The 24,095-nt window shown below is 37.4% G+C and overlaps 1 protein-coding gene across 4 annotated transcripts in view; it reads right to left on the bottom strand.

The window, feature by feature from the left end:
* The window catches only part of DDC (dopa decarboxylase), a 71,958-nt gene that overhangs the window by 31,633 nt on the left and 16,230 nt on the right, over positions 1–24,095 (bottom strand). For all 4 annotated transcript variants that reach the window (XM_018070128.2, XM_018070130.2, XM_018070131.1 and 1 more), the window contains exons 2-6: positions 18,294–18,530; positions 12,928–13,041; positions 12,127–12,246; positions 7,954–8,088; positions 4,310–4,453 (exon numbers count right to left, since the gene is read on the bottom strand). In XM_018070128.2, the coding sequence (XP_017925617.1) occupies positions 4,310–4,453; positions 7,954–8,088; positions 12,127–12,246; positions 12,928–13,041; positions 18,294–18,494 (714 nt within the window). In that variant the 5' untranslated portion in view covers positions 18,495–18,530. The remainder of the gene's footprint in view (positions 1–4,309; positions 4,454–7,953; positions 8,089–12,126; positions 12,247–12,927; positions 13,042–18,293; positions 18,531–24,095) is intronic.

Genomic DNA, 24,095 nt, shown 5'->3' with positions numbered 1-24,095 from the left:
ATCAGGATAAGGAGTAGGTTTTTTCAATGAGAGATTACATGAGTTCAAACATATTCTTAGTTGTTTAAATATACCTAATTTTCTAAAATAATTTTGTTTTCCTCTCTGCAGGTGTCTAAGCCTCAAAGCTACTTGCTTTAATTCTCAGAAACCACTTAAAGTGACAGCATCTGCTCTTGTCAGGACTCTCATTACCCCGCCTCAGTACTACAGAATGAATCTAACTCAATTTGTAGCCTATGTAACACCAGAAAAATCACATTTGTGCAAAGGGCAGGGGACAGGCTACATCACAGAAATGGGACTGATGGCTCAGTATAGCCTGCAGGCCTTATCCTTTTCAGGTTGTGCACTTCAAATTTGACTCAGCCCTGGCTGTGAATACAAAACAGTTAAAAAGCTTGCATCAGTCATCTCATGTATTAGTTTCCTAAAAGGAAGAGCTATATCAGGAAACATCCATGAACGTTTATGATGCCTGAGAGCAATTACTCTCAATCTTTTCAACTGGAAGAACCTCCTATAGCTTTTGCAAAAGACATAGACACATTTTGCATGGTTTCATCACAAAGCTTTTCATTTGCAACTAACTAAAATGAGGCAGGACTTTCAATGTTCCCTTATTGTTTTTATTTTCTCCTACTCAGTTCTTTGCTGGCTTGCACTTATGACAATGTCTGTGGCCTGAAGAAAACTGAAATCATCTCTAAACCACTGTTCACTATTTTACAAAACAGCAATCATTCATAAACTGTGGGTTAAGAAACATCACCCTAGGCATCTGTACATGTCTCCAGAATGCTTCTTCCAAATGGAAATCTGTGGTCAGGATCTAAGTGTTGACTTCTACTGAAAAGATGGCTCCTCTGTCAGTCTGATTCTGTTTTATTGTTTCCCAAGTGAGTCAGGATATAAACAGCCTGCTTCTTAATATCCTGCAGATCATCATTCAGAAAAGTCATTGCAGCTAGAATGAGAGAGACTTCACGCTGGGCAGCAAGGCAACCATGTCATAGGAGCTTTATACTGGATAAGGCTGTGGAAGTGTATTGTACTATATATATGCCAGCTGCAACCTATCAGTGTTGATTTATGAAAGACAGCATAAAGCTCACAGGCCACTTACATGCATTCAAGTGAACTGGGCTTGAATGCAGTGGACACTACATCTGAATTTAGAAGTGCTTAACTCAGTGGTCTCCAAATTTGAGCATCCCAGTCAACATTCAGCGAACGCAGAGGCCCGTCTCAAGCTGGGACCATAGGGCCCAGCTGAGAAAGGCATTTACCATGTGTTTAACCACCAGTGTGTGTTTATAATTAATGAAATGGATGTTACTTCAGCATATGCTTTAAAGCTCACCCTTTAATGGCTGCGTTTCATCCACATTGGGAAATTGCTCCTTGGTAAATTGGAGCAACTTTAGTGTCTCGAAACCTGACATGGTTAAGTGCATTGTTTGCACAGTCTGCTTGCTTTACTATATGAAAATAGCCCTGTTTCAATTTCTGCAAAAGTATTTTGAAACAGACAAATTAACACAAGTCTGAATTTAGAAATAAAAAAATGAAAACAAAAGTAGAGATCTGGGTACCTACTGGCAATAACCTTCACTGAACAGAAAGATATACACATTATTAATGCTAAAAGATATTGATGGTGGGTAGGAATGCAAAGACTCCTTTTAAAGACAATGCCTCTCCCCCAAAAAAGGCTGACTGAAAAAATCCTATGTATGTGAAAAGTAAACCTATAACTACCATATTGCTGTAATGACAGAACCTCTTTCACACCAACAAAACCTGGCCCTGACTCTCCACTCACCTCTACAGGGAAAGCATTTCTATGAAGTTCAGTATAATGATTCCTCATTTATTCATTAAGTATAAGAGGAGAATCATGCCTATAAGGCATTGTAATTTAGTTGAATTTTCTTTTTAATCCCTTACAAAACTTCTTGCTGATAAGAGAGACTGAAACAGCTTGGATGCAAACAAGACATCTTCATTAGAAATGATCTCTCTGCTGTCACAAGTCTCTTCAGGCAGAATTTCTTCCGTCAAACTTGTTGCTTTGATGTTGAATCACTCCCCTTAGTGAAGGATCAGTGAGTACAGGGAGACAAGGAATCAAGTGGCATAAGGTGTTTCCTTGGTAATGTGCATATCTTTGTTGTCAGAACAAAATAAAATAGCACCAAATTACTCAAGACAAAAGAAATGGAAATGCTTTTTAAATCTTCAAGCCAGAAAAGGGAACACTAATACAGTCCATGGACTGCTGCTCAGCATGGTAGAGAATTAGCACACCTTTTAAGTAGCCAACCATAAGGATAATGAAATCTACTTTAATCTAAGATTACATGTTTTATGCATACAAATAAATGGAAGATCTGGTACAGGCCATATTAACTCAGATGGAGCCTCTGCTGTCTTTGAAAGGCTGTTTCGCACAGCTAAACAAACAGAGGAAGAAAAACAACAGTTAAATCGTCTGTTGTAAAGGTGTCACTGAATACATAAACCAGATTTTTTTATTTCCTCATTACACATAGAAAAATTAATAAGGAATGAATATTTATGAAGGGCAAGTTGCCTTTTTTTTTGTTAATGGACAAAAGTTGAGGAAAAAAACCACATTAACTTTGCAGTTAGTGCATAAAGACATGATACAGTGCTGTACTTGTTTAAAATTAACAGTAAGATACAAAAGTAGGATCCTGTGTAAGGTATTATGAGCTGGGATCACATAACAGAGGAATAAAACATACCCTGTGGCATGTTCTCCACCTCTATAGGTGCAGCCCACAGAAAAAAGTTCATTTTGGAAGACCTAGAGATGCTTTGTTTCTCAGTCATAGTCTTATTATACTGGGAAGCAATTGATAGGATGCACTTGGTCATTCCAGGACTCAATCGTTCTAGGCAGCCTAGAATTTAGCATCATTCTGCACATATAAAACCACTTTTCACTCTAGTCATCCTCATACTACATAAAAACAGACTTTAAAGGTTAGTAACAAGAACAGTAAAAAGATTATATTTTCAAAAGAGCTTGGTGAAATTTAAGCTTCTTAGTCCCATTTGGCATTTATCCATGAGTATAAGAAAGCTTAATCGGCTAATTCTTCTAAAAACAGTTCATAGAAATTGAAGTTCACATTAGCCCTTTTCAAAATGTTACCACATGAAAAAGAAAAAAACTCATCAGACATGACTTTTCTGAAAACATTGTGACACATTTTTCAATCTCTTGAAAAATCAGTTTCTGAAGTTCTCAGTTTCTAAATTAGTTGTCGGTGGGGTTTTTTTCTTCAGTTTTTCTTCAGTGGAGGCTAGCAAAAACATATTTCTTGTAGCATATTATACCCCTTAATAGATCTATACAGCCCATGGTCAATATCAAGTTTTGCAGAGACATAATGCTTGGAAACAAGCAAAAAATTTTGTTGGTGATGTACAAAACCACAACAGAAGTTACTTACTTCATGGGAAAAGTCAAATGGTAAAATCTCATTTTAACTTGAAATAATAAGATGGTGCTCTGAACTGGCAGGAGGAGTAGATCTGACAAATAAGCAAATATTCTTTTTGATCAGGTACTTATAGTAGAACACAACTTTAGAATTTTATCTAATCTAACACTGTTCTATGTCAAAAATTGGGAGATTTTGCTAGACTGTTGTAAAAGCAGGAATCTTTGGAAAAGAAAGTGGACAGATAACAAAAAATGATGACACCTGAAGCTTCCACAGCCACATTCCCTATAGCTCACTTGTTAGAGATTAGTTATGTACTCACAAATACCCAACTGACAATGCCTGATATTGATGATATTTGGGGTATATTATGGAGGTTCATTTGTTTGCTAAAATACCGAGGAGGGGAAACTATTGTTTCTTGAAGATACTTAAGCTTGAGGGAGCATTATTTAATTTATTTCCTTTAAGCTTGTTTTATGAGTAAGTAAGTTAGAAACTGAAAAATAAAGGTAAATGGTTCAGAGTTCAAGGGTTGGGAGATTATAACACTGCAAAACTACCTGCAACTACAAAATGGACCCCTATTTATTCAACAGTCTAATATAAGTCCTTTTAAAACATCATTTTGCTGAGAAATGCAACCGGCTGCTCCAGTTAGTTTCTCCTCCTGCACAGAAAGGCATGTGAAGAACACTCATGGAACCTCTCCTGGTATTCTAGCTCAGCTGCCTATCAGTGCCTCTGTTACAGATTAGACCATCTACTCTTGTCAAAAGTAGCTTATCAGAAGCAAAAAATCCACTGATTAATTAAAATCCAGTACTCACAAAGAACGGTATAAGACCAGCAGCTTTGTCTTCATCCAGAACCTTCTTCAGGGCTGAACCACAAACACTAAATGTATCATCTGAAGGAACATTTTTAATCTTCACAGCACCAATTAATGCAGCCCTTTCCACAGATGAATGAGCCTACAAGGAAATGGGGAAGTTTTAAGACTGACGCCTTTTATTGGAATGTGAGTTCATTTGAATTTAAAAAAAAATAATTGATTTCTTTCAGGTAAAGCAATACTTGAGATCCTGGGACTGTTGATGGTATGTAAAAGATACATACCTCTCTCTCTTTCATACAGATAGACAGACAGATGGACACACATAAATATATATATCTATACACACAATTAACTGATAGAAACCCTGAAATATCCTTGAGACCATTGCCATGACACAGTTCAGACAGGAGTTCAATTAACCTTAGTGGGATCTTTAATTAACATGGTAGGATTGATGTAGAGCTTGAGGTTTTGGCTCTAAATCAACCAAAAGATGTGCACATAATCAGCTTGCCTGATAATGATTCAGTTGCTCACTAGCACATTTTTATAGCATACAGCTTTGCTGACCTCTAAAATAATACACGTCATGGTATGATATAAACCGAGATACTTTCTTACACTACCATTTTTTTTAGATTACGTACTGACTAAACTGTGGTTCAATCGTTCATTCATTTTGTTAGGCAAGTAAGGATCATTCCCAATATGTTATTTTATTTTATTTACAACCCACCTCATTTGAATTCTCCAGAAATAATATTTTTTAGAGCATAAAGCACATATCAGTAATAAAAACAAATATATCACTAAGAAATTCTCGTAAAATTATGAAGTACAATAGAATAATAACTAGAATAACTCTATTGACAATGAAAGAGACATTTAGCCACAAAATACTCTCATTTACAACATGACTAAAACAAAAGAAAAACCTGTTTTACCTTCCACCTTCTACAGTTTCATTAATCATCATTAATTTGAAAGAGAAAAATTCCTCACCTTTTCATATCATGACTATTCTCACATCTCCATCTTACCCTTGCTGATTCTTGCCAGTGCAAACAAGAGTGCTTATTAATTCTATTTTAGTTTAGCATATAATCACGAAAATAATAATCCAAAACTTCAGTTGAACTAGACTAGATGAAGATCAAGATTTTGCCTTTCAACTTCACATATCCCTGGAATTACATGTTTTAAAGGCAGATGTATCATTAACTTTTATCTCAGCAGTGCCTCTTTGTTAAAATGCCTTGGTAAACTAATTAGGCACCAATTTGAGAAAATTTGGAAGCCTAGACTTGAAATATAACTTTTGAAGTGGAAACAATGTGTGGCATAGCAATACCATACTTCATTCAAGCGTACAATGGAAAAATATGTTTTATAACTTATATATACAAGAATTGCAAATAAGCAAACTATAATAATACACTGCGGTTTTTAGCCAGTCAGAACCTCTAAATTGCTTCATCAAGACTTAAAAATTGTAGCAAGATTCTCTTCCAAATGCATTCTTGCATTGTTGGGCTCTGTCAGTGAATGGTTTTCACTCCCACAGAATGGCTTACATTTAACTTTCTTTTGTGGATTATTGCCTGTGAGTCACACAGGTCTGTTCTTAATGCAGAAGGAACAGTGAGCTCTGCAACAACCTGCTTTGAAAGGTCAACAGTATCTTAAGGCAAATCCTTTTGTAAACACAAGATCCTCTGACCTTCAGTAGGCAGGAAGGCCTGTCAGTCCTCATTTCAGGTGAGCCACTTACATGGGATAAAAAAATCAAAACAAGTAAAAGGCTTTGTGCATCACTGGGTCAGTCAGAGCTCTGGGACTGGTGGTCTGTGCAATACTGACCTTAGGGTCTTGGGCAAAAAAATGGACAAATATCCTTTGTGCCTTTTGAAAGCAGTTATCTTTCCTCATGTTTTCTTTTCTTGAATCTTCTCACCATGCAACTGTAGTCCCTCTTGCCACCAGCAAAGAGCAAGTGTACTTTTAACTTCTACAGTGCTTTTTAACATACACTTAGTAGTAAATCAAAGTAAGGCTGAAACCTGGCCATTTTATTCTGCATAATCAAATATTACTTAAAAAAATGTTAGGTACTAAGGAAGGGGGTTTTTTTTCTGTCTCATTGACATGTAGGTAAGAAAATGTTACAGCTATTGAGAAACAACATTGCTTGGCCCTTCAGTAGTGTTAGTGTGTCAGAAAGGTAGCAGTAGCAGAACTCATAAGAGTACAATTTGCTCTCATTAATAGTAAAAATCTCTCATTGTCATGGCCTGCTGAGCATTTAGCATAACTCAGTCTGCTAAATACCACTCACAGTCAGAAATCAAGGATTATATTTTCTGTTTCCTTAAAAGATTTCTTAGTTGGATTGGCAGATGGAGATCTTAGAATTTTTCTTCTTTAAAAACAAACAAAAAATGTTTTGAGCTCCTTCAAGTACTGTGATCAATTTGTTTTAAATTCATGCATTAGATTTGTCTGTGTACCTGCACCTGCACCCATGCAGGCAAATAGGGGGATGATGTATGTGTGTTTGTTTGCACATGTGTATGCACATGCATGCATAGATGGACATACAAGCTTGGATGCAACAAAAGATGGTCTAGAATTACTCAACGTAACTAAAATTAACATCTTATTTAATTATCTTTATTTACTTCAAATGAGCTCTTTTTATAAAGAAGCAATACTTATGTAACACTGACATTTGGATATTTACCCTTCGTATTATGGTAGCACACATGAGATTCCAGCCCACTTATCACAGAATCATAGAATATCCTGCGTTGGCAGGGACCTCAAAGATCACTTAGTGCCAGTCCCCATGCCATGGGCAGGGACACCTTCCACTATCCCAGGCTGCTCAAGAGCTCCATCCAACCTGGCTTTGACACTTCCAGGGATGGGGCATCCACAACCACTCTGGGCAACCTGTTCCAGTGCATTGCCACCCTCACAGTAAAGAATGTCTTCCTAATATCTAATCTAGACCTACTCTCTCTCAGTTTAAAACCATGAGGGTGGGGTCTGACCAGAGCAGAGATGCAGAATCCCCTCCCTCAACCTGCTGGCCACACTGCTTTTGATATAGCTCAGGATACAATTGGCTTTCTAGGCTGTGAGTGCACATCACTGGCTCATGTCCAGCCACTCATTCACCAGCACCCCCAAGTCCTTCTGGGCCCAGCTTGCTCTCAATCCCTTCATCCTCCAGCCTGTATTGATACTAGGGGTTGCCCTGACCCAGGTACAGCACCTTGCACTTGGTCTTGTTAAATCTTATGAGATTCCCATGGGCTTGAGCTTGTCCAGGTGCCTCTGGGTGCCATCCCATCCTTCAGGTTTATCAACCGCATCACTCAGCTTAATGTAATCTGAAAATTTCTTGAGGGTGCTCTCCATCCCTTCATCTATGTCCTTAATGAAGATATTAAATAATACTGGTCGCAGTATGGACCCCTGAGGGATACACTTACGACGTACAGTAAGATTTAAACAAGCAAAACCAAATAGTGACCAATCCAAGAAGTTTATGCCTAATTCACCTGCCCATTCAGATGGTTGAAATTGTTAAGTATTAGACGCCATGTTTCCATGTTAGTGAGAGGTACTCACCTGATCAGAAGCATAAGCCACCAGCCTGCCCATGATCTCTGCTTCTGTTAGCTCAGGCTTTTCTGACTGCACACGTCTGATAGTTTTTGTTCTAGCAGCAAGCAGTGAAATCAGGGTGGCCTCACTTGCACTTCCCTGTGAGACAAATTGAGGGAAGGTTCAAAATCAAAACATTGCAGAAAAAGAAAAGCAATGTTTTCTTCTGCATGAATCTGCGAAGTTGTCAACAGAAACTGCAGATGAGAAACTGTGCAATCTCCTACTTTTAAAAATATGTCTAACAGCAAGGGCAGAACCTGTGTTTAATCTTTGTCTCCTCCTTCTTGATGCCTCTGCCTGTTTTCTTTAATCTCTATGCCTGTTCAGCTTAGGCACCAGCCTTGCAGTCAGTGCTAGAAAGCTGGACTCACAGACTTAAATGTACGTGAAAAGGCTCTCAAATCAGGCACTAATCAGTTGTTAACCAGTAACGATGGCAGGCTAAATGCTGATTTCTGTTCCAGCTCTGGATTTCTGCTCATTTAAGTTCCATCAGGATCTGAACATCAGCTCCCACTTCTATCAAGCAACATGCCTAATTATATGTCTTCTCTGACATTAGAATTACAATGCGTAAGTCAATTATTGTGTCTAAAAGAGAAAAAACACTGAAAAACAAAAAATGCTGATTGATTATAGCTAATTGCATTTCAAAGTATTAGTTATGTATGTTTTCTTTCACAAACACAGATGAAAAGAACAGTTTCACACTATTTCTAAATTGCACAAAACTATTTCTAATTTCACAAAACATCAGTTTAAAATGTGCCTTGGATACTCTCTGACAACAAAAGGGGGAATTTTTTTGTATCAATTTCTCAGTAGATTTCACAGAATACAACTTTCCAAAAATTCTTTTTACAGTTTTCATCTAGAATAGGCAGAAGAGACATGCTCTAAACTGCTCTTTTAAACCACAAGTAACAGTTTGTAAACATGTGTTCATAAATTTCAATGTATTGGGGTGTCTTATGCAAGATCAAGATTTTAGGTACTTAAAAAGTTAATCAATCATCATGTGAATCATAACAGTGCAATGGATACAGTTGATTATATTAATATGTATGTCTCTGAAATATCCCAAGTGTCAACAAACTAATTTTGGAGTGATGTTTTTTGTCCTGTAGCAAAATTCTATCTTCCCTCTGTTGAAGACCTATGTATACTTAGTAATTACAACAAATGTTTAAATACTTGAGAAGTCTTTTCTCTTCCCTGAAGATGGGCCTGATCTGACAGATTTCATACGTCAAAATGATCCCAGTGAATTCAGAGTTTCTCCTATACTGAAATTAGCTGAGCTATTTTTATAAGACAAAGGTGCCTTTTACACATGGAGAAATCATCCTACTTTTTCTGTCTAAGAAGTCAAAATATCTGAAATAAAATAACTGTTTATACTGTTAGTGTATTTCCAGGACATGTAAGGAATATGCATATTAAAAAAATGTGCACATATATATGAAAGAAAATGGCTGTAAGAAATTACAACAGTTAAGGCATTAATTTGAGGTCTGGAAATTTAGGCCTGCACTATGCTGGTGACAGCCTGGTTGGGTGGGTGAATGACTTAGGCTGAAGAATAGCCTCAGCTTTCTGAGGAGTTCCACAAGATACCCTGGCTGTTCATCCAGACTGCTGCATAGTCAATGTATACAACAATTCTTGTATGAATTTCCTTATACAGAAACACGGATGAAAAGGAAAGGGCCTGCTGCCCAGCTGAGTCTTGCCTTCTGATATACAGCTGGGCCATAGCCTAAATAAAGGCACCTGAATCCAGCAAATTGGAGATGCTTTTGGATGTCTCACGATAGACACAGGCTTTTTCACCTTGCCTCAGTTTCCATAAATCACCTTTTTTATACTGAGTCACCTTTTTTATACTGAAGCTTACAGTGTTTGCAGAACCTTGTTTCCAAGGCTCTTCTAAACACTTTGCACCAAAGTCTTGCACTAAATATTTTTAAGGAAAAAACCCCCCTTGGTTCTTGAACTACTTGGCTAACTGACAAACAAGATAAATCAGCAGTGTTCCTTGCCAGGCCAACAATATTTTTGTCTCACCCCTAAAATACTTTGCTGAGCAAAAAAAACTCTTTAAAATTCACTTTCCAGCAATTTATCTAGAATGAACAGCAGGATACAAACTTCAGGAAGAAAGTTGCTTTCTCATTTATTTTTAAAAGCTGTTTTTTTCCCCCTCTTGAATGCTGTATTCTACATTAAGTGAAGGATGATGATACCTTTCCTTTTACCACAAGCAAACAAAGGTTGCCATGGCAAGCAGGCTCAAGAGGCGGAAGAAATATCAGCAAGAGCTGATGTTCATGTCCACCAGAGCTCTGAACTGAAATTTTCTTTCATCTTTTGCCATTTTGAAGTGTCATCCTGCACACAACAACAAAGTGCTTCATATTGACATAGACTTTCAAATGTAATTAAGAGCCAATTTTCGCAGGCTCGGTTTTACCCAATACCACAATAATTACTTGGCATTTACCAAGAGAATGACTGGCACTTTCACACACTCCTGTTGTCTTTGCCTCAACTTTGCCTCTTATTTGTATCATTATTGTTTCAGGAGCCAGACGAAGATCTGCAGCCCAAATGACTGCATTGTAAGCAGGAACACAGCCCACTTTCGATCTTTGAAACTGACTGGTTTCTGATGAAAATTATGGGCAATCCAGCACTGTCAGCCTGGAAGGGCAATATTTCCTGCTGATAACAATCAGGCATAATTGCTTGCTTTCACTGGTACAAAAGAGATGCTGCTAAGATGCACGACGAAAGCTTGATTTCTTGAATGTAACGCCCTCCCTAGCAATCGTAATGATAAAGATACTAACAGGGCAAGGAGATGAATAAAGAACCATACTGTAAATGCACTGGTGTAGGTGCAGCTCCATCTAGGAGAATCAAAACAGTTGGGTTAAATTCATTCTTGCCTTGGAAGATGTTGGGAAGAATTCATTGGAATATGCTGTAGGCATTTGCAGCTGAGATCAAAGAAAGAAGCCTCTGATTCTAGCCTCTAATTTAGATGTATATTAGAAGTCTGTCTTGGGATAAAATGGATTGTGCCCTGGCCTCCAATGACCAGACTCCAGAGACTATTAAAGGAGCACAGAACAATTATTTAAAATTTAGTCTTTTTCACAGTAGAGATCTATTTAAATAGATTAATAGCTGTGACCAGAGCTGCATTTGCAGAATGACCATGCGCTAGTGCAGCTATGGCTGACAAATAATATAGCATTATTATGCAGGCAAGTTTGCCCATTGATGACATATTCATTATTGATCATGTTATCTGTTCAGACACTGCAGGTTTCACTAAGCAGTCAATGTCAGAGTTTGGGGTTTTGTTCTATTTTGAAGATGCAGTGTAGTCTGAAAATGGTATTATCTACTGATAGTACTGCTTAGGTTCAACTTTTAAGCAGCTCTTCATTTTATTGTAATATTCCAACATTTCTTAAAATAATTTCAACTTCTTTGGCAAAGAGTGACAGACTTTCTACAACATTCTGCTATTTCTATGTATCGAAGATTATCTCCTATGTTGTTATCCATTGCTTGATCTCTGACACTTTTTCTCCTAAAAAAAAGCAAACAGTAAGGCTCTTTTGAAAATTGACTGAAGTAAACAATTGCACATGTATAAGGTGGATTTCATGGAAGCCTTTGTAAGCATTTTTCATGCTGCTCTACTCAAATCCTCAGATATATTTCTATTTGAGAAGATTTTTTCTAATTTCAGCTATGAGCCATTGCCGTACATTGTTGGTAAGTATGAGTTCAATTCATTGATCAACAAATTAAATTATTCTGATTTGAATTTTAAGCCTAAACTGTGCTTTTAAATTGAACTACTAGTAATTCTTCACAGAGAAGTGTTTCAGAAATCAGCTGCTCTAAAATCAAAACATTCATGTCATTACTTTCATGAATGATCCTACCCGCAATATGGACCTTCTCACAGAGCATCAATCTTTTTGAAAATTAGAAAGGAACCCATGTGGCAGAAAAAAAAAATTTATTCCCTTTATTAGTGTCTTAGTATAAAGATTTCATAAAATCATCAATTCATAAACTCAATTTGTATTCTTTTTTCAGGTCCCCTCTTACCTGAATCACTCCTCCACCTTGGCCATCCTTCCCAGCTAAAAACTCTTGAGGTAAATTAATCATCTTCCCTAGCCAATCCAGCATGACAGTCTCCAGCTCTGTGCAAGCTGGACTTGCAGCCTGTGTTGAAAACCAGAACATAGAGAATAACCTCACTATACCATGAAGCGAAATAAGATCTACCAGAGCAAGAATAATTCTTTCTCTGTCTTTTCACTGTGGAGGAAGAGACTAGATGACTAATATTACCAGCCAAATTAGGAACCTGAAGACCACTTTTTGCATGCTGTTTCTAATACTTATTAAAAAGAATATCAAAACAGGCCTTACATAGAACTGTAACTATCAAATGTCAAAGCTAGGATTTGCATCTTGCTTTTTTTTTTCAACATCCAATACCAGCCTCTTTTGAGAAGAGTCCGCCTCATATGAATGTGAGGTTTTTAACACAGTTTTCCATTCATCCAGATGAAATGAGAAATAACAACAGTGGGTGATAGACAGTAGTCATATACTTATTGAATTACCAGGGAGTTTGCACTGCTACTACTAATAATTCTAAATGCTGGTGATTTTTCAAGGTCAAAACTTTTAAGAGGAAATAGCCTTTTATTCCTCGAGTTATTTAGAGTGTCTGTGTGAAAACACTTAATTAGTTAAGGAAATTTACCTGCAAAAATAGTCCTGTGACTTCATTGCTATTAAGCAATAATTTCATTGTAGAATGTTACTGAAATGCTTAAAATCTTGGCAAGGTGAAGCATCATTACCACACAGCAGTACACACTGGAGTAAACTTACCCAAGAGAAGCCCACACATCCTATTCCACCACACAACATATCTGCAAGAAGAGCTGGGAAGGAAGAGGCTGCAGGGAAGTAGGCAAAAAAGTACGGACTGTGCCAATGAGTCACCTGTATTAAGGGGGAAAATAGTTACTTTTAACTAACGCAGGAAGCAGAAATAAATTGTCACAAAATTAGAAGGTTGGAGTTTGAGACAAGCCAACAGTGCTTAACTACCTGGCTGTAACAGAAGATCCCATTTTTTAGAAGAACTTACCTTGTTTTTTCACAATGTTTTATCTGCCTTTTACTCAAATCAAAAATAAATTGGTTCTCACCTTCACTTCCCAACAGTTCCAAAATCAGAGTTCTCCAGCCTAAGCTTCTGTGCAGGACACTATTCTTGAGCCTCTGCTGTCAGGGACTCCCTGGTATTTTGTTCTTCCATCTCTGTCATGAAACTGCCTTAGCAATAGTGTCTTCAGTGCAGCAGAGGTCCACAGAACTCTCTTGCCCACACTCTGGTGTTATTTGTTAACATTCAAGCACCTAATGTAATATCTAGGCAATTTTAAGGATCTGTGAGATACCTGATAATGCTCCACAACTCCAATCTAATAAAATTCAAAAACAGGAAATGTACAGCCACATTGCAATGATCATGGGACATAATGTGATATGATAATGTGCTATGTTTGGCAAAAACAACTTTCACATTCAAGGTAAAAGGCATATTTTTTAAGAAGTGCTTCTAGAGGATTAGATGAACGATAAGTGATAATTCAGCAGAACATGTATAAGATTTTTTTCTTGGGGGTAATTCAGAGGCTGATGAGATTTTGAAGGCTAGCCTTTTCTTACATCATTTTCTTTCCTCTTTTTTAATACTGGAATTCTTCTGTTACAACCAGAGGGGAGAAAGAATACACATTCTCTCTTGCCTGAGTTCAGTGTTTCTTTGCTGTTTTGTTCTGCATTCCCATCTCTCAAGAATTTTACCTTTTACACTCCTCTCTCCCAGTCTGTGATAAGGTTTCTGATTCTGGAGCTAACTCAGGAATCACTCTACTGCACTGTTCTGCATTCTGCAAATATCCCTTTTTTTTCCTCTTCTAACCTTCTTTATGCCAACCTCCAGCTCTTCCTGAAAGGACATGCTTCATGCTAAGGGGAAACTGTCTTAACTCTTGCATACACAATGAATCAGGCATCACTTCTCTTGCTGTAGTATACCATATATAAAATTTCAGATGTCCCTATCTCTTTCATATGAAAACAGCTCCTATCTATCACAATTTTTCACTGTATAAACTAGGCCTGTACCTGGTATGTTCAAGATTTCATTTTTCTCATCACTAGGTCCAAACCTGTCAAATCAGCTATCCAAAGACAAGCCATTGTTAACATTTCCAGCTGCATCTCATATTTGGTCAGGATCTCCTTTGCTGTAACAAAGTTTAGAGCACTTGTGGCAAACACTTTCCTTCACAAATCAGAAAAAAATTGTATGGGACTTGGTTCTTCATAAGAAAACAATAAAATATTCAAGAAACAGTGGTCCCTGATAGAACCCATCACACTTTCACTGACGTCCATAACACGCCAGGGCTGCCACTGTGCATCTCCCCAGCTCTAATTCTCTGTGATCTGTAAGACTTTGTGACATTCATCTTGGGTTAATCAAGTTAAACCGACTGCTTGCTGGGAGCCATTTATTTGATGAAACACAGCAGATTTCAGTTGCACTACTCACATAAAGCAAAAAAGCTAAAAGCCCTAGGGCAAGTGCAGCTGCAGTTCTTCCTCCTGCCTCCCCTTCCCCCTCCTCTTGAAGCAGCTGTAAAATTCTTTTTTTTCACCATGTTGGAACAGACACAGTCAAATATTGCAAAGATAGCATAATTGATGCTTGTTTTTTCAGCCTGCTGCTGATAAATAATGATACACAAGTGTCTTGGGTTCACTTTAATTACCACTCTAATGCTTCTCAGATACATGTGATTTCCAGTATTTCTTCTAAGGATGTCTTTCTCTGGCTTCCTTAGTCTAAGAAACAGTCTTCCCTTACCACACACTAAAGATAGGTACTTCAGCTGAAAGTTTATACATTAACAGATCCAATGTGAGGAAAAGTAGCATATTCAGTACTGATATTTGCAGTTACAACTACACTCATCTTTGGCTCTGAAAAAGGAGGAGATACATTTTAAAAGAACAAAGCAAATCTGAGAGAGGAAAGTGACTCCCATTGATATTTTTACAGGCAGATCCTTTCCATGTTGCCTTCCTGCTGTGGAGATCAGAGTTCACTGGTTGTTCCCTCTGTCCCTGTGTTAATACCAGGAATTCAGCACCATTATTGTCATGATCATTTGGTGGACTGCCCTTGGGAGGTCTATGTTACATTTCACAATAAGTCTCCATAAAGAAGTTTCACCACTTATGAATACCTGTTCTCCTATAGGGTAAAGACAGCAATGGATACTGCATAATTGCTTCACACTATTAATTGATCATTGCTCCTTTGAAGGAACACCATTTTCACATTTTCAATCATCCAATCAGGAATCACAGGCTCCTGAAATGCATGGGAAAAGACTTGAGCAAGGAAGACCTTACCTGGAGAAGGATCAAGTTAGGACACATTTAAATAAACTGGATATACATAAGTCCATGAAGCTTAATGGGATGCACTCACAAGTGCCACAGGAGCTAAAGAGTGTCACTGAGACCTCTCTCAAACATCTTTGTAAGGTTACAACAACTGGGGAACGTTCCAGAAGACTGGAAAAAAAGCAAATGTCACTCCTATCTTCAAGAAGGGCTAGAAGAATGATCTTTGAAACTACAGGCCTCACCTCAATCTCAGGGAAGATGAAAGAACCTTTAAGCTATTTCCAAACATGGGACAAGAAGGTTATTTGGGCTAGGCAGCAAAGCTTTGTGAATGGGAAAGGCTAGTACTGTTTAACATCTTCATTAAAGACCAGGATGATGTGATAGAGTGCACCCTCAGCAGTATTGCAGATGACATAAAACTGGGAGGAGTGTTTGATATACGGTATGGTCATGCTGCAATTCAAAGGGACACTAACAGGCTGCAGAAATGGGCCAACAGGAATCCCATAAAGTTCGACAGAGAAATGCAAAATCCCATACCAGGGGAGGAATAACCTCCTGCACCAGTATATGCCAGGGCTGGCAAGCAACTCTGAAGAAATGGGCCAGGGAGTCCTGGTGGACAAGCTAAACATAAGCCAGCAATGTGCCCTTGCAGCAAACAATGCCAGCAGCATTGTTGTGCCACATTAGGAAAATTGTTGCCAACAGGTTAAAAGAGGTAATCCTTCTTTTCTTTGCAGCACTAGAAAGGCCACACCTGGAATGCTGTGTCCAGTTCTGGGTTCTTCAGGACAAGAAAGAAAGACATGGTCATACTGGAGTGATTCCAGTGAAAGGCCATGGAGATGATTAATTGCAGCTGGGATTGTTCAGCTTGCAGGAAGCTCAGGGGGTATCTTGGTCATGTGTTAACCTTCTTTACCTCATGGGAGGGTGTAAAGAAGGTGAAGTCAGATTCTTCTCAGCAGTATCCAGTGACAAGACAACAAGAAATGTATACAAATGGAAATACAGAAAATTCTACTTAAACATAAGCAAAAGCTTTTTTACTGTGAGACAGTTCCAACCTTGGAATAGGACAACAGACTGCAAAGAGTTCATCCTTGGAGATATTCCATGACCAATTGGACATAGTCCTATACAATTCGCTCTAACTGACTCAGCCTTGAGCAGTGGGGGTGGGCTAAATGATCTCCAGAGGTACCATCCAATCACTACTATACTATGAGCTCATGATTCTGTGCTCACGTGAGTCTTCAGAATTTAGTATAAACAACACAGGTAGAATAAGAGTTACTATAAGAACTGGGATTTTTGTACTTGTGCTCTTTGTGTCACTAACACTAACATTTCACAGCAGTGGAAAGATTTTGGTTAGAACATTTCTTCTTCAGAATGTATCATTTTGTAAAATGAATCTTCTTTGCAGGGCATGTAAATATCAAGAAAAAATCCATTTAGTTAAGAGGGAACATGACATATTGATGACATAATTGGAATTCAATGTCTCGCTTTCTATTCTCAAATGATTCATCTCTTATTTTTTTAATCTGGCATTATTTTATTGAATGTTCTTAAGTGCTCAAAGCAAAGTGTTTTCTGTTCTAATTCACAATCATTACCATTTTCCTCCAGTGAAAAAGAAAAGACAATCATTTCTATGAGCTGCAATTAAAGTATTTGTATGTGTTGGACATAATTCTCTTATCTAATCTGCACTGATTTAACTCTGTTGGATTTAAGACTTCATCCACAAACCTTGGAAAAGAGTGGAGAGATTTCAATTGACTTCACTGAAGCTTTTGCCTGCTAAAGGACAGCAGGGCTGGCTCCAAGGGAAACAAGATAAAGTCCTCTTGAATATCAAATATTTACATTGGTCAATGAAAAGGAATTGGTATTATAGTACACTGACTAACCACATTTGGAGATTTCGATGTCCACTTACATCACAATCGTATCACCAGCTACATCTAGAGAAGTAACCTAAGGTAGTTATTGCAGAGATCCAAAGGACAGATTCCTCATTAACATTTACTTATAATTCAGTCCTCTTCAAGCTACTTAGAGATCTTAGGAGACAAGTATATATTTAAAATAAAAAAGGTATACCATGAATGGAAAAACAACAAAGATTCAGATCTGGACAAATGCCAGATGCTTTGTTCTGCATTGTTGTCCAATACCGATCTATCCAAGGACTAATATTTAGGTAGTGGCCATCTGCCTTTAGGTACTAGAAGAAGCTGACATTTAGAGCACAAAGAGCACAAGTCAACAGAACAAGTATTGGGGAGAATCCTTTCTAGTCAACTCTGTAATTGAAAGAAGTCTCCTAAGAGAATTTTAACATTTAAAGATCAGCTTGAAAGAACACTTAGGCACAGCAGACTAATAAAATTACCATTTTGTAAAATATTTACTGTGCTATGAGGGTAGAAAAAATATCACATGAAATTGAAAGTTATAAAGCTTTGCCTTAACCAATTCAAGGGAGGAAAGGGGATTATTTCCAAAAGTAAGCCTTGCTTGAAGCAATAGAATTATTCGATTATTTCTAGGAAGAACAGAAAACATTCGTTGTGTAAAGTGTGAGATCATATTTAACATGTAAAGGCTCCTGCCTTCTAAAAGTTTAATAGTGTGGGTACTCATGTTGGTAAGTTCTAGCTGCACAGCCTTCAACCCATGCTTTCTTTAAAGTCTTTGAAAACCTAAATGCAGTATTGAACATTACACTACAGATCCATTTTTCTTACCCCTGGCATAATGATCTTCTCAATGTCTTTAAAGATATCCTCGAAGCTCTCAGGCTCCTGGGGTGCACAGTCTGCGATGAGGGGCCTTAGATATCCTGGTTCCACATCTGGGAAGACCTGTCTTTTATCTATCTTCTCCAGGTAATCTGCAACATAGTCCACCATCTCCTTCCCTCTCTTGCGGAATTCTGCAGCATCCATGGGTATCAGAGTTTAGGGCTTATTATCAGAGAAACACTTCAAAAAAAAGGGGAAAAAAAGTCATTTTTGAAAGAAAATTTTACTAGCTTTAAACATGTTATTCATATGATTTATAGGATGACTCATATGGTCATGATGTAGATTACCTTAATACAGATAGCCAGCATCTTTAGCACAGAAGAACAGTAGAAGCACATTGATGAAGTCTCAGAAATTACAGATTTAATCCCTACGGCTGCTGGTGGATACAAGGATGTGGCACTGTTATGTGGCACATAATCTACTCCCTCCTGCCTTATAAACAAGAGGTGTAAGAAAATAGCATGCTGTGTGTCTCTATTATGATCTGTAATAACAAGCTATAATAATCACAGTTATCACAGTGATCCACTGTGCCACCCTGTCATTTTATCTGCTTCTTGACTCCTGTCTTTCCTCAAGATTTAACTCCTTTGCTCTTTCACTATAAATGCATATGCTGTGTTACCTACTAAACCTGATCTCTCAATGAGGTTTTAAATAGAATTCACTTCAAGTTGATCTGTACTGCGTTTTGCAGGAGGATGTGAGGAAGCTCTCTCTGGGACTGTCCATATTTCCAAGATGTTGAGCTGGAGATCCAGATGTGTTTTGAGATAGGCAGAGACTGTGTGAGCACACCCAAGCTGAGATGAGCTGGAGTTTGCCTGCAAAGTGCTTTGCAAACATAAATTCACAATATTAGGGGTGCCTGCTCCTGCCACCCTGGCCCACCCAAATTTTTTACTCTATGTGTCTGTGCATTGAGTACTTGGTGAAGATTGAGACCACAGTGGCTAAAAAGTGTCTAGTCTTTATACACTCAGGTTGAATGGTACTGTTCCTTGGAAGCTAGTAAGAAAACTAGCAAGTGAAACGAGGACACTCACTGCTGGTGTCAAGAATTACTATGCTTAGTTCACATATATTCAGTTCTTCACTTTGTAAAGAAATAATTACTGTAAGCACAATGTGAATATTTGGTAATTAAGACACAACTCTTCAGATAGCAAGTATTCGTGCTAAGGATTTATAACTGAGGACATCTCTTTGAGAAAAGAGACCCCTCTGGACTTTATTATATTTGAACCAGTACTGTAACATCACAAAAGAAAGACATCATTGATAAATACTGTCCTAGAGACATCTTGGCTGCTACAAATTGAGGATCTGGGATTTGTGTGGAGCAGCTGCTGCTGCTGCTATTTAAGAAGGCTGGGTGCTGCTGTAGGTCACGAACCACTTGGGAAAGCAAGGATCTGCACAGTAGGGACTTCAAGACTCCACAGAGAATAGCTGTTCTTGTTGCTATTTTACTAGAGTTATATTACTCTCCTTAACCATTATGAAAGTTATTACTTGGCTCTGTCTATGCTTTTCTGAAAAGCGTATTAGGGCCTTTCTCAGACCTTGCTACTAAGTTGCTGCAAACACATTGCCAGTAGTCATTACGGTCCTCAGAGGATTCTGGTGGGCAGCTTTATGTGTCATGTCCCTTTTGAAAGCCTGTTTAAGGGAGCAGTTTTGCTTCTACTCCTTAAAATTAGGATGATTCTATTTCTTCAGTACCTCCCTAATCTTATGTGCCTTTTCATTTAATACATCTTTGTTCACAGTTCAGCATGAACTTCAGCAATCAATGTGCATCTCTGTGGCAGCAACCTAATTACACCCCAAGGCTCAGTTCTCTGGTTTAGATATTTTTGCCAGAAGAAATCTAAATACTGTACTGTTGCATTTCTTTTTCAATATATCTCTAACTTAATCCTTAACTTATGCTGGTTTTATTTCTTTTATGCTACCCCATTAACGAGTTCATTGCTATAACATGCTCTAAAGAACTTGCGCAAGGTAATCTTATTTTTTTCTCTGGTTTCACAGATAAAAGCTGAGAAAACAAGAATTTAACACACAATGACAAATTAGTAGGAGATGCCTGAGACTGAACTGACTCAGAACTTGAGGACTGGTGTTTCCAGCACTACTGCTGCTCACCACAGTGTTATAGTCATTCCTACAGACTTTTACACATGGATCAGTTCATCTGAGTATCTCATTCCATATCTGTGGATCCAGTGAACCACAAGTACAGTGTCAAGACAGGTAAGAGTATGTAAGAGTATGACTACAGTCTAGATTTACTTCATAGTAATCAAACATAGATTAACATCATTTAACATAGAAACCTCCATGGATTGCTTGGGCTTTTCCCAAAATATAAATCAAAAGGCATAAATTAAATTACATTGTGTGTAAGCTCAAAACAGCTCACAAACATATAGACAAAAATAAATTTACTTTATCATATTACTACAACAGAGATGGTATGTTATATAGCTTGTGACCATTTTTCTTCTACCTAGATTTTTTGTCTGAAATTGATTTCTATTGCAAATAATATTTACATTATCTTGTTGCTATACAGTGTGCTGATATAATTTATTGTCATTTTTATTATTAGAAGTTTGGACAAAGTTCTTTTCAGATATCAGTATAAGCAAATAAAATGTATATCTAAACATCACATACACATTCTGTGGTTTCATCCTATCAATGAAACTGACACTGAACTGGAATTGAAATTTGTCAGTCCAATTTGACGAAATACACATTTTAGATAATCACTGAGATCTTGTTTGTTATTTACCCATTATACTTCTTCCCAAGAACTGGAGCTCCACTGGCTCATCCTAGCATTGTTTTGGCTGCACTGCTTCTGTCATAAATCACTGTTGCAATAACATTCTTAAAATTCAGGATAAGTAATTAAATTACAGGGGAAACTCACTGGTTTTAACTGAACCAGGAACTTTAGAATAAAGAATGGGAGCCTTCCATCCGAAATACGCTACACTGGTTGCAGTGCTATAAATTGTTATAAACTAGTATTTACTTAACCTCAAATATACTTAGAATTCCGTTTGATCGAGTGAAATATATCAATCTGCTTCAATCTGAAGCAGAGTATTCCATTCTTCTTTCCCCCAAAGGCAATACTGAGAAATTAAAAATCTACTTCTTTTGTATCCATGAATCTTCTTTCTTAAAAGTCCTTGCCTGAAAATCCCTTACTTACTGTAATACACATATCTCATGGGGAAACTGTGAAGGCATACTCCTTGCAGGAACACAATGGTCACCCTTTTCACCTCCTATTTTACATTTCTTCTCTGTCAGTGACAAGACCCACTTACACTCTCATTTTTATTCTCTTCCTGAACTGTTCACTACAGACCTCACTTCATCTGCTTGAAATTACTACTTGCTGTGGAAGCCACATCCAGCAGACAGTTGTAATGCTTACCAGTTAATCTCTCAAAGGACAAATTACTTCACCTCTCTACCAGTAGCAAATATTTCCATGTCCTGCATGCATATTCAGCACATGTACAATGCAACAACACAATGCATAGAGACCTTTCCTCTATGCCACTATATTTTAAAAATACAGAATGTAATTTTTCAAGAAGCAAAATACGTCAGACAACTCAGCCCTTAGGGTTGAAAGTGAAAACACTGTTTCAGAGAATCCGTATTTTCTGAAGGGATGAGTGTTACAGTCTGCGTGCTCTCAAAATATCCACTTAAGTCAAAAGAACTTAAACTGCAAAATAATGAAGGCCAAGTTTCCAAAACTAAATGGAAATTTCAGAGAAACTAAGCCTCTCCCTGAAGTATTTAATAGTGGTCTATCTTCTTGAAGGCCCCTAAAGAGTGAGGAGAGCTCCACGCTTCCAGAGATCTCACACCTTCCAGGATGTATTTCAGCTTATTCAGGATCTGCCCGCTGAACCTCAAGCGAGGAGAGCACAGCTTCTCAGGAAGCACCCTGCCTAATTATCAACCTCTACCACATTGTAAACAGTCTGTATGCAAAGTCATTGACAGTCTCACTCTGACTGATAAAATACAATTTTACCAAGCATATATTATGTCTGAGAATTTTTGTTCCCAGCAAGAATCAATGACTATTGTCACCACTGCATACTTCGGATCAAATCCTATTTTACTGGAGAAGATTGAGTTCTGCTCTAAACTGCAGGTAAAAACAAGAACAATCATGTTAACCTTAAATTATATCAACGTATCTTTTTTAGTATTATTTATTCATGTAAACTCTTAGGTCTTTGATTTTGCTGTAATTTGTGAGAGGACAAGTACACTTTCATTCATTCACTCATGGCTAGGCTTCGCGAACGAAGATTTGGGTAACACTACACAATCTAAAGTTGACATATCCTTTGCTGCTTTGTTTCAACTACTCCTTCTACCTCAGTGAACTGAAATTAGAACATGGCCACACCTTTTTTTAGTGGAGTTACCAAAAATTGTTGTTAGCCTTTAGATTGCATATGTTCATTTGCAAACAGTTTTCTGCTTTATTTGAAACTGAACCATGCAAATGAGCAGTTTACACACAATTAATTACTAAATACATTTATAGTTACAATAGTATGTTGATAAATTCAGCTTTTTCAATATTTCTGTTAAAAGGTCTATAATTTTAGATTCTGTTTGTTTGGGGGGGAGTTGTATTTACTAAATATAAATGTAAAAGATATCTAAATGCTACCAGGAAATTTGTTATGAGGAAGAAAAAAAAAAGATGAAAAGAGAAAAAAAGGGGAAAAGAGGAAAAGGAGAGCAAATGAAGAGAGAGATATATTTGATACATTACAATTTTATGTGTGCCTGTTCTCCAGTTCATCAAAGTAAAATAAACAGCTAACATAATAAAATCTTTTAGCAGCTCCTATTATTAAATACAGACAGGAAGAACACATAGACACGTTAATAGCACCTAAAACTGATAGCTGTATTTGCTCAAAAAAACTAATAACTCTGTATCTTTCCAATAAATGAGAAAAGTGCATTTTCTATTCTGCCAACTGATTGTTGCAGAACAAAATGTAATTTAAAGGCTCATGGTGCTACAGTGACACCACTGAAGCTATCAGAACTTCCTGCTACTGAACCTAACTGAAGGTCTTTGCTACTGCTAAGCTAAACTTCTATGTTGGCAATGGGATATTGCCTGAAAAAGGACTGCAGGATGAATTTTATTTCAGCACGAGTAAAAAGGAACTGGATTTACTCTGTGCTTCTACCTTTGCAAAAGCCAAGAATAAGGAATATCTCTTAAGAGTCCTCACATTTTATTTTAAAAATTACATTTTCCAGTTAGAAGTTGCTTACTGTATTCATTGCTGTCATTGGCACAGAGTCTGCAACTTCGTAATTTTCCCTTCTGAGGTCTTACTATAGTGATGGGAAAGGGTTATTTCTGAGGAAAACCTCGTCCTAGAAAGTTATGAGTTTAATTTATCTTGAAATTTTATTATTCAAAATATTTGGCAGAAAATTTCCCAAGGTCTACTTGGTTATTCCAAGCACTCCTGTATTTGGAAAGACAAGATACAAACTTTTTGGATACATGGGATTCTGCATAAATGTATATAAGCAGTTATAGCTGACATACAGCAGATGTAAAAAGAAGCAAAATCAAAAAATGAGAGGTACACGATACATTGTGCAAACTTAGATTAAAAATAAATGCTTTTCTTTTTATTATTATGCCTGAAA

The sequence above is a fragment of the Manacus vitellinus genome, unplaced genomic scaffold (assembly GCF_001715985.3).
Source record: "Manacus vitellinus isolate BGI_N305 unplaced genomic scaffold, ASM171598v3 scaffold_17_pilon, whole genome shotgun sequence".
NCBI lineage: Eukaryota > Metazoa > Chordata > Aves > Passeriformes > Pipridae > Manacus > Manacus vitellinus.
The sequence above is the reverse complement of the archived record's forward strand: the minus strand, read 5'-3'. Positions and strand labels throughout refer to the sequence as shown.